Genomic DNA, 11,684 nt, shown 5'->3' with positions numbered 1-11,684 from the left:
GCCCCACCATCAGGGGTGGCTCAGATGGTGACCATTGTGAAATGGGGTGAGTACCTTGGACAGTGAGGAATGGACAACACCTCGCCTCTCGGCTCACAACTTCAACAGTTACTGGGACAGGTCACATATGTTATGGGGACAGGTCATGTACATAGCAGAAAAGGATGAAATACCAGAGACACAGCTTTTCCTTCTTTGTGCACCAGAAGGCCAACCTCCAACACCAGAGTCAGCCTGGCACACTGACAGATTGTCAAAAGGAAAACCCCCAGTGTGGAGAGCCATACCACCCAGTGACTGAGGCTTTGTGGATCAATAAAGGACAAGGACACAGCAGCCCACGGGTATGGGTGGTTATTGCTCATGAAGGTGGGCATTAAGAATCTGCACTAATTGCTGAGCCATATTCAGGGGACTTACAATATGGCTGCCTCAGTGGTAACAAGAGCAGATGATTCATGGCAGGACTTCTTGGGGGAAAATAGTACTGGAAGACATCTGGCATTGTGTCCAAACCAAAGTTGTCACAGTGTATCATGTGACTGCTCGCGGCCATCTCCATTTTCTAGGCAATGACAAGGCGGACCAACTGGCCAAGATAAGATGGCAGGAGGAAGTGCTAGCAGGGGAAATTGCCATTTGACTACATTCTAGATTAAAGCATGCAGGCCAAAAGACTATGGGGGCATCTGACCCAGTGGGGGCTGCCCATAGTTTTCTTTCTTGTGTGTGTGGTGGTGCTGGGGATGGAGCCCAGGGCCTGCACCCATCCTTGGCAAGTGCTTTATCACCGAGCTATGTCCCCAGATCTGCCCATTTGTGATGTTGCTGCATCTCAGAACTGTTCTCAGTGCTACCATGATGACTGGATGCCACGGCAGAGCTTGTTAAGGGAGGTGATGTTTGTCTTCAGTGCTGGAAGATAGATGGCACTGAAGAATGGGTCCTCTCCCATTCTCAGAAGGGGCCAAATGTGCTTACTTGTGTGGACACCATTACAGGCTTATGGAAGGCCTCCCCCAGCAAGAGAGCAAAGCAAAGCCCACTATTCAGGGGCTAATCCAACTGTCACATGTGGTCACTGAGAGTGACCAAGGAACCCATTTCACAACAGTGGGCCTAAGACCAGGACGTATCCTGGATTTTCCACTGGCCGTACAACCCAACAGGAGCTGGATTAATTGAAAGAATGAATGGTTTGCTGGTCCAGCCTAAGGTCTCAGAGGTACCATGCAGGGCGGGCTGCTCCTCTGCCTGAGGCACTGAGGACACTGAATGAAAACCCAGACATCAGCAGCCTGCAGTCCTTTCTACACTGACATGCCCATGGCTGCCAGCATTAAGGTGACAGATAAAGAACACTTCCACTGAGCATTTTCTTAAACCAGCGTAGGGCATGGGGAACAAGCTACTGTTGCCACCTCCTCAAGACTTCACATCAGATACCAGAAGCATTGTCTGGCCATGGAGCAAGCCCCTGGTGGTTTGCCTTATTGACTTTTTGGGGATGGGGGAATGTCCAAATTTACAAGTAAAGCCTACTGTGTTGGGAACGAGGCCCCTAAAGTACAGGTGATGACACCCAAGGGTGAGGAACACCTTGTATTTGTTTATGGCAATGATTTTATTTTTTGGTACTGGGGATTGAATCTAGAGATGCTTTACCACTGAGCTCCATCCCCAGTCCCTTTTATTGTTGTTGTTTTTTTTTTTGGAGACAGGGTGTCCCTAAGTTGCTGAGGCTGGCTTTGAACTTGTGATTCTCCTGCCTCAGCCTCCTGAGACTCTGGGATTATAGGTGTTTGCCACCGCACGAGGCTAGTTTATGACGGTCATATATTCCAGAAGGGGCTTATTCTTTTTGCCTCCCTGAAGATTGGTCTGGTACACTTGCCCAGGCATGCCTACTGTGCAGGCTACTTTACTAACACAAGATGGTACAGTGGCCTCATGGAGCTGATTTGCTGTTCTTGGTGCCTATTAAACATCTGTCATGTTCTCCATAGGTTGGCAACAAGTAACCTATTTCTGGACTGGGCAACGGAGGTTGCACGTCATGCCAACCAGACTGACTGCTGGATCTGCTCAGAACTCCCTGTGACTGCAGCCCAAGGACTTCCCTGGGTCGCCCAACCTGCAAATGAGACCGAATGGACTTGGTTGACACAGAATTGGAGTGAAAACACTCACCCGCCAAAATGGCCATCGTATAATTACACGACACAAAAGGTTTTTGCTTTAATTATAGAGACATTGAATGCTTCTCGAGTCCCTGGGTACACTTACGTATGGAATGGGCTTTCATGGGAGGTAGCAGTTCATGTCACAGTTAAAACGATGGCTTCCCTTTGTGTCACCCAGTCTGGTCATGCCAACAGGACAGTGGGCTTCATGCCTGACCCTCTGTGTAAGAACACAGTCAACTCAACAGATATCCTGTCCTCAACACCCAATGTCACTTATGGGGCCTTCCCCCTGCCGTGGGGTGCACTGTGGATATGTGGGTCCAATGGATGGCCTTACCTACCTTACCACTGGACAGGACGATGTACATGGGGCTGGCCTTACATCCCGGCCCGAGTTAGGCCTCTTTTACCCCAGATGCCTAGTAACTGGGAGAGCGTGAAGGCTCGCCACACCAGACAGCGACGGGCCTCCTCGTGGTTCTACACACTCGCTGTTTTCTCCCCGCAAGCTGCGGTGATCGACGTGGAAAATCAGGTCTCCGCCTTAGCCTCCCACACGGCTCAAGCTCTCAACCAGACCAAACACGCCATTACCTTGTTAACCGAGGAAACCACTCAGATAAGAAAGGTGGTGTTACAAAATAGGATGGCGCTAGATATGCTCATGGCTGCCCAAGGCGGGGTATGTGCCATCTTGGGGACAGAATGCTGTGTGTACATACCTGATAATGAGAACAATATCACTTTGGCTTTAACCCAAGTGTCTAAACAGATGAATGCGATTGAGGACCTCTCTGTGGATCCCTTCTCTAGTTGGCTGACGTCCATTCCTTCCGCATGGCGCCGGGCCTTCTACGTCGTCTTACTGAGCCTGGCATGCTTGCTGATAGGCTCTTGTTTTTTGTTCTGCTGCTGTGGGATGTGTATGCGATGTGCCTCTGGAGCCCTGACCCGAGGGCTTTGTGGAAGACAGGAGGCATGAGATGGAGGGGGACATTAAGGGGCCTCTAGAGCACTGAAGGGGTGGACAGTTGGGGTGAACACTAGTCAGAGCCTAGGAAAGCTTGTTCAGCGCAGTGAGATGAGAGGGACTCCCAAGAAGGTGACAGTGAAGGATCTAGAAGCAGGCCACGTCCCTTGTTTCCAATTTTTAGGTGGATATGAAAGCAGAGTTGCCTTGGATGTAAAGTATAAGAATGTACTTAAAATATCTGAAGCAACCCACCTGTGCCGTGAGCACAAGACCTATCCCTATGTTCTCCAGATGGTAGGTGTGGTGTAGCCCTCCATTGTACCCCAGCCTGCTCCCCCCACAAAGAGCAAGTAAGAAAATGTCCAAACCCTGTCTCTTGAGTCCTACAAGTTGTTTCTTTGGGATTGGTATGCTGGGGCTTTTGCTGCCCTGGGGTTGAACGATAGTAAAGCCGGGCTGAGCACATACTTACTTCTCATTAAAAGGAAAGGTAGCATTGCTGCTGCTGGTGTCGGGTTGGGGGGAATCGCATGCCGCATCCCTGACACACTGGGGTCTGGCACAGACATCTTTTCCAGAGGTCGAATGGGGGAACTGGAATTCAAGCATAGGGCTTAAGGCACAGGGAGATGAGTCATAGGGGTTGGGTTCCGCTGGCCTGGCTACCACCTCCCCTCCAGGGCCTTATCCCTGAGCCTCCTGATCTCTCTCCCTCCCTCCCTCCCTCTCTCGGTCCTGTGGGAAGCCTAGCTTGGTGAAGATGATGGAGGCCTTAACTGAAGTCAGCTCTTCTGGGTCGTCAGTGCCCCACCCTTGGATCTAAGGTCTCTGCCCACAGGACTGGCCTTTCCTTGGATGTCCCCACCCACTACCTGCCCTAGGGGAATCCCCACTTGCTCATTGTTGCTCACCCCAGATTCCATTCTCCAAACTCATGAGCTTGGATCAGAGCCTTTGGCAGCCTACCCTCTGAGCATCAGGCAGGGGCCCAGCAGCACACTGACCCTCTGTTTTTCACTTGCTCTTCTCGTGGGAAGAAAGGGAGGTGCAAACTCTTCTCATCTTGCCTACCCTGTCTTTCCTTGACCTGTAGGGTGTGGCAGATCTCATCCTTCAAGAACATTTACCTGAGTACACCTCAGGTCTGAGGGGCAGCGCCAGGGTTTTCCTACAGTACAGCGAGGGTGTGCTTTAAGTGGAATGTGCAGACTGGGGTCACAGTAATTCTTCACTTACTGAGATGGTCACAGGCCTTTTGGAGCCAGTTTGCAAAACAGGATGTTTATGGCTTCTGCTTTGGTCTTATTCATGACCTTCTCCGTCAGCAGTGAGCCCTGAGCAGGGTGGTTTGCAAGATCCAAAGGCTAAGGCCGGAGGAGCCTCCCCTCTACCCAGAACCAGTGACTGTGCAGAGGGCAGCTTCAAGGGGATTTTTGGTTCCTAAGAGGGCACGTCCTCAAGGGAAGCTAGATATCCCAACTGGGAGAAAAAAAAATATCAAGGGAAACAGGTTGTAAGTTCATATGGATCTTTATAAAATTGTACATTTTGATATTTCCCTCATTATTGAAATACTTTATGGTCAATAAAAATTAAAAATGTCAAAAAGTAAACCGAAAAGAAAAAAATAACATGGAGAACTCCCATTCGATGATCTCTGGGCAAATTTCCTCTTCTCATTTTTGTTTATAAGAGTTACGAGTTTTAAAAATTATAGTTAGTTGGGGGGCTGGGGTTATGGTTCATGGGGGCGCTGGGGTTGTGGCTCAGTGGTAGAGGACTCGCCTAGCATATTCGAGGCCCTTGGTTTAATCCTCAGCACCACATAAAAATAAATAAATATTGTGTCCAATTACAACTAAAAAATAATTTAAAAAGAATTATGGTTGGGATCACATTGTGTATGTATCTTGCTTTATTCATGAAAAAATGTCTATGGTACATTTTTTTTTTTTTAGCAGGGGCAGGTACTGGGGATTGAACTCAGGGCACTTGGTCACTGAGCCACATCCCCAACCCTATTTTGTATTTTATTTGTGTTTAGCACCTCACTTTTGCTGAGGCTGGCTTTGAACTTGGGATCCTCCTGCCTCAGCCTCCCAAGCGGCTGGAATTATAGGCATGCACCACCACACTCAGCTGGTACATGTTTTTTAAAAGCCATCTTTTGCTGGCTGCCTAGTCTTTCTTTTCATTATTCCTTTTGGTACTAGGGACTGAACCCCAGGGTATTCTACCACTGAGTTACATCCCCAGCCCTTTTTATTTTTTATTTTGAGACAGGGTCTTGCTAAATTGCTTAAGGCCTTGCTAGTTTGCCCAGGCACTTGGGGTCCTCATACCTCAGCCTCCTGAGTGGCTGGGATTAGAGGCATGTGTCACCATCCCTGGCTTCTGCCTATCTTTGATTAGATGTGCCCTATCTTTTTTTGACCAGTTTCCTATTGGGATGCAGAAGGCCTATGCTGTTTCCCAGCTTACTCACTGTTTTAGTCTTTGGGATTTGTTTCTTTGGCAGACTCCTATTGTACCAGTATCTGCCGTGGGGCACTACTTTCTTCACTCTTTTTCCCAACAGAGATAACCTAGACATCTGCACTTGAGCCTGGGTCTTTAAAGGGCTTCACCACCCCCCCACCCCCCCGCCAGCTTCATGGAACCAATCCCAAGTGTTTTGAGCCATCCATGGGCTGTGTGTGTGAGCTATGCGCATTTGAGCATATGAGGAGACTGGATTGACGTCACTGCCTGATTGGGCTGTGTGATGCATGTGTGCAGTCTCTCTTGCTCTGCCTGTGATCCCACACAGCACCTGAGATAGGTGTGACACAGCACCTGAGATAGGTGTGACTTTCCAAGATGTCAGCCAAACTGCTGACCACAAGACATCACCAAGTAAGACTCCACCCTCCAAAATCCAATTCCTTGCCTTATTTGGTTGGGATATTCTGTGAATAGCTTCACCCCAATAAATAGGGGGTTTTCAGGTGTGCTTGTTCTCTTGCCTCCCTTGCTCTCTTTGCCTTCCAGTGTGGGAACTTGATTTGTGAGGCTGCAGGGCCGTCCTAAACCCAGAAAAAGTTATTTTCTGTGTTTGTGTGGTTTTTCTGTTGCCAGCCCAATCCACCTGGAGTGACATATTGTGACACCCAGGCTCTTGGCCTCTTTCCCACCACCCACCTCTGTAGAGAAGGCACTGATTCTGTGATTTCCTAGATTTACAGGAGGGAAGCCCTAGCCTGCCTCTGCTCAAAATGCTAATAGTTTTGGTTAACATTTCACCTGATTGCCAGACATCAAGCAAGATGAGCAATCAGGTGAGGGACATGGCGGTAGACATGGTAGGGTAGCCTAAGTGGAGTCAGAAAATGTAGGTCTAGATCCTGCCTCTTCTAATTGTAAGCTGTGAAAACTGAGCAATTTGTTGACCTTCAGAGCCTGGGATTCTTCATGACAGAATCATTCCTTCTCTTTAGGGTTTTCATGGGAATTGAATGAGATAATGCATGTGAACTTGTCCAGTTGTTTCTGACCTCATCGAAGCAGCCAATAAAGGACTGAGATCATTCCCCTCCCCACCTACTTGCCCGCAGGGACAGAGCTTTCAGTCCAATTGTTCCATGATATTTAGTACCTCTTAGTAAGTACCAGTGAGCTCTCCCTTTCAACAATTTTATCCTCTTGGAGAGAAGGTTCTCCCAGGCCATGCTGGCACAGCCAATGGGTCAGTCCAGAAGCCATGAGACTTTTTTGGTCCACTGCTTTGGCTCAATAATGTGCAAATAAAGGGCTTCTTACCCTCTTCTCATTTAATACTACTTAGCTTACCCTAGGAAAAAACAAGAAAATCAAGCAGAAACACTTCCCCCTTCTTATACCAAATTCCTTGTTTGCTTATATTTAATCCACCTTTGTTCTGACATGCAATGGGATTATGCACATTCAAGGTCAGCTCTGGGAACATTTTAAATACCCACTCTAGAGTTCTGGCCTCTGGCTTCCCTCTTTTTCAACTCTACTTCATCATGGTTCTGGGCCAAATTTTATCTGGGTACGCTAAAGGTCAGAAAATAGACATTTGTTTTTGTTTTTGGTTCTGGGGACTAAAACCCAAGGCCTCACACATGTTAGGCGAGTGCTCTACCACTGAGCTATGCCCCCAGCCCTAAGGTGAAGATTAGGGAGAGGAAAGAGTAAATAAAAATTATGGCTCAAATGCATCAGTTAATCCAGTGGTTCTCAAATTTTAGTATTACTTGTACAGTTTTTCCTTCTTTTCCTTTTCTTTTCTTTCTCTCTTTCTTTGCAGTGCTATGCATCAAACCCAAGGCTTATGCATATTAAGCATATTAGGCTTCACCCTCAGCCCCACTTGGAGACTTTTAAAAGAACCTTGATGGCCAAGCTACACCCCAGACAATTAAATTGGAATTTCTGGACACGGGAACTGGCATAATAGAAAATTTGAGGACCTGTGACTTGATTGCTGTGATAATGTGCCTGAATCAGTGTTGTCTGCCTTGCAATCAGTTCCAGAGAGAAAGGACCACATGCATCTCCACAGCATTCCATGTGGGCCAGGCATACAGCCAAGCTTCTGATGATGATGGCAGACCTCAGTCTGTTCCTGATTAATGCCAAGACTTGGAATATGGCGGCTATTCCAAGATCACAGATATGTCCTGAAGTGGTAAACATTTTATTACAGTTAAAAAAAAAAAAAAAAAAAGAAGTCATCTCTCAACCGATGAACCGCAGGGAACCACATCAGAAGCTGCTGCAGAGTAATCGCACTAAATAACAAATATAGATTTTCAACATCATGAAATGGCTAGATTCTTTCCATTCTTCCTCCATTAAATCAATGGCTAGGTCAGTTCTAATAACAGCCCATCTATGTTTACTTCATATAGAACCAGGATTGGACCCACTCACTGGGCCATTCCTGGCCACCTCCTCATTGCCAGATGGCAGTGGCCTAGACACAGGAGGCGACGCTGAGCAGCCACAGCTACACTTGCTCTTCTTCTGAGTCTGTCCACCACAGTGGCATCGCCATCTGGGATCCACGTGAGCCCTTGGGGCCTTTGCCCTGGGGGGCTGTGGTGGGCTCTAAGGTCGGCAGCCAGCAGCCAGAGTGGACCTGCTTCCCTGGGCGGTAATTTCCACACGCTGAGGGCTGGTTCTGACGCACTGCTCCTTCATCATCCTAGGGAGTGGCGCTCTGCCTGAGCGCCCACCCATGCGTCAGCATCAGGACAGGCCCAGCAGCCACGTCCAGCTGGGGTGGGGGAGGAAGAGGCCTGTGTGGCAGAGCTGAGGCGTGGTGGAGACACGTGCAGAGGCACCAGCACTGCTGGTCTTCCGTTCAGAGCCACTCCAAAAGGACCCAGTGTCCAACCCCACACGCCTGATATTTGTGGATAACCTGAATGCTTCTTGGCCTAGTCTGAAGGCCAGGAGACCATCCACCACTCTCCAGAGTTCCTGGTTCAGAGTGACTGGCACATGGCTCCTGGGCCTGTGGGGTTCCTCAGGTCCACCTTTAGCTCTTGAGAAGCATCTACTCGATGCCATCTCAGGATCCAGAAGCCCCTGGGCTGTTCCAGAGTCACGGTCCTCACTTGCTTCTCTTCTCCTTCCTGCTCCCAGCCAGTGGCATCTCTGGTGGCTTCACATGGGGTCGCATGGCTTCCTCAACCCTGACATGGGGGTGCAGGAGGGCAAGAGACAGCTACATGGTCCCTCTTCCTCCCTGTGATTTCTCCTTTGCCTACGCTCACCCTGCCCCCTGCACAGGCACCCTATTGACCCCAGCCTGTCACAGTATGAAGGTCAGTATCCCAACCCAGGCCTGGAAGGAGGCTTCTCTAAGGCCCCAGGTGTCACTCTTGCACCAGGAAGTTGATGAGGGCAGTTCTGGGGGAGAGGAAGGCCTTCTTGATGTTTCTCCCCTGCAAGAGCCTGGCTCCCAGTTCACTCTGGAGAACAAGTTCGTGGACTTTATCCTGGTCCTGGGCAACTTGCTGGGGCACAGGGATCTTGCCACAGGCTTTGTTGTTGATCTGAGAAGAAAAATAGCCAGAGACGAACCATGAGGACAGCTTGTCTTGGGGATGTCCCAATCCCCACTGCCTGCTAGGGGATTGCCACCACAGGAAGGAGAAAGGGAAGCTGGCACCTGCCTTGGGGTGGAAGGAGGAGGGTACCTGGGAGAGACAGACAGACAGACACTGAGACCCCAGTGCTGCCTATAGGTGACTACCACCTTGAGTTTCCTGAGCACTTCCCCAAACACAGTTGTTGTGGGATGTTAAAAACTTAGACAGGCTGGGTGCAGTGCTGCAAGTCTATTAATCCCAGGAGGCTGAGGCGGGAGGATTGCAGGTTCAAAGCAACTTAGTGAGACCCTGACTATAAATAAAAAATAAAAGAGGCTGAGAAAGTGGCCCAGTGGTAAGCACCCCTGAGTTCAATCCCCTTGTACCAAAACAAAACCAAAACCAACCAACCAACCAACCAAACAAAACCCCTCAAAACATATGCTTGGCCCATATCCAGAGGGAAGTATTACCAGGTCACTGCAGATCAGGTTTAAGTCCAAATCTGGGCTGGAATGGGCCATCCCCTTAGCTCTGCCTGAGTGCCAGGCACGTGCCATACGATTTACTTGTATGAGCCTGTGGGGAGATGCGTGACTATCCCACCCCATTTTTCAGGTGAGGAAGCAGAGGTAGGTGAGGAGAAGTCATTTGTCCAAGGTCCCACAGCAAGTACTGGAAAGTGGATGATCTGCTGAACCCTCTCCCTCCTGCCCAGCCCCCAGGCCTCTCTGGATGGAGGCTGGCCTCTGAGGCAGGGACTCTCCCAGCCTTCAGCCATCCTTCCTGTGCCCTTTGCCCTAGCTGCTCCATGGCTCACAGTCCAGGGTCCCTGGGGACTTCTCCCGGCCCCCTGCCCCCACGGCTCCTGATGTTCTGACATCTCTGTCTCCACGGGGGACATGCTGTTCCTCTTTCAAAGCCAAGACCCAGCTTCTTCTCCTCGTGACACCTTTTCTAATCTCCCAACAGCCAGAAACAGCAATGCCGAGCTGGCAGCAGTCACCACTTACTGAGCGAATTCTGGACTAGCTGCGGGACCTTCAGCAAGCGAGTTATTAAGCCCTGTTCTGCCACTGTTTCCTCACCTGTAAAAGGGGATGAGTCCAGGCCCGCCCCCAGGGCCACTGTATGGAGTAAATGAGTTTCTATCTGGAAAGCCCTAGGCCATACCTGGCCCTTCGTTTGCACTGGTTTCAAGTTAGTGGGTCTCATCGTTGGCATGTACAAAAGCAGGGGAAGTACTTTGGCCATTATCCTGCCTACTTCTCTCAACAACCGGGTAATGTTGGCACGGGCTTGTCTCTATTTTATAATGAAGGACACTGAGGCTTGGTGAGTGTCTGAGACCCTCATGCAGCACAGTCCAAATCCCAAGCTCTTACATCTTAACCTTGCTGCTGCATGAACTGTGTGTGTGTGACAACTCACATGCCCTAGACCTCTGTCCCTTGGCGCTATGCTCTAAGAGAAGGCCCTTTTCTCTGCTCCCTGGGTATTTGGCAGAGTCCAGCATGTCTTGGGTACAGAGAACACACGGGGTTCAGCTACACTACATTGCACTGAACGGTGCTTGCAGCTTCTCTTTCAAGATGAGGCACCAACCCTGAAATCTCTCCACAGAGTCAGAAGAGACCTCCCCAGACGTCCTGTGTTGGAGTGCTGCCCCACCTTACCTTCTCAAGCTGGGTACATGCAGGGAGCCTTCATGCATTTTTAATTTGGGGTTTACAGTCCAATGTTCTTCTAAAATTATTTTACTAATGATCACAACTCACTTTGGTGATATTTTAAACAGAAATTTTGTGATAATTTAAAGTAGAAATACATTTCCACCAACGGAAATTGTAAGCTGTTGCTTCTCAGCTGTGTGAGGCCAAGTTCTCAAGGGTACGTGAGTTACTAATTTCTCATAAACATTACTCAAGTTAAAGAAATGTCCTCTCTGAGCCTGAGCCGGGTGTGGTGGCGCCTGTAATCCCAGCAGTTTGGGAGGCTGAGGCCAGATTGGAAGTTCAAGGTCAGCCTTAGTAATTAGGAAGAGCTTCAACAATTTAGCAAGACCCTGTCTCAAAATAAAAAGACTAGTCAGGTAGCTGGGGTGGGGGGAAAAGGAGGAGGAGGAGGAGGAGGAGAATCCTCTCTGTACCACAGGATGTTTTAGAAGAAGCCTCTAAGGCAACCCCACATTTTTTGCCTTGTGGTAGGACAGAAGGGAGGTGGGTGAGGCAGGGACCTAAGTTCCAGAGCAGGTGGTGGGGAACTGAGCTGCTGTCAAGAACCCAACTCTAGGGCCAAACGCTGCCTTTCCAAATGATGACCTTTTTACTGGGCCCAGGTTTGCACAGGTGCGGAAGGGCTGGGGCCTGGCTAGCAGAGCTTCTATGGGGCATGCTCTCCCTTCACCCCTGGGTGGGTTTGACT

General features: G+C 49.4%; 1 protein-coding gene across 2 annotated transcripts in view; it reads right to left on the bottom strand.

The window, feature by feature from the left end:
* Positions 1-5,858: 5,858 nt before the first annotated feature.
* Lars2 (leucyl-tRNA synthetase 2, mitochondrial) overlaps positions 5,859-11,684 on the bottom strand; it is a 139,573-nt gene continuing 133,747 nt past the window's right edge. The window contains exon 22 of one of the 2 annotated variants that reach the window (XM_071600406.1): positions 5,859-9,224. In XM_071600406.1, coding sequence (XP_071456507.1) covers positions 9,045-9,224 — 180 coding nt within the window. In that variant the 3' untranslated portion in view covers positions 5,859-9,044. The remainder of the gene's footprint in view (positions 9,225-11,684) is intronic. The other variant, XM_027932564.3, reaches the window with a different exon arrangement.

The sequence above is a fragment of the Marmota flaviventris genome, chromosome 1, assembly GCF_047511675.1.
Source record: "Marmota flaviventris isolate mMarFla1 chromosome 1, mMarFla1.hap1, whole genome shotgun sequence".
NCBI classification, from domain to species: Eukaryota; Metazoa; Chordata; class Mammalia; order Rodentia; family Sciuridae; genus Marmota; species Marmota flaviventris.
This window is presented reverse-complemented; position numbering and strand designations above follow the sequence as displayed.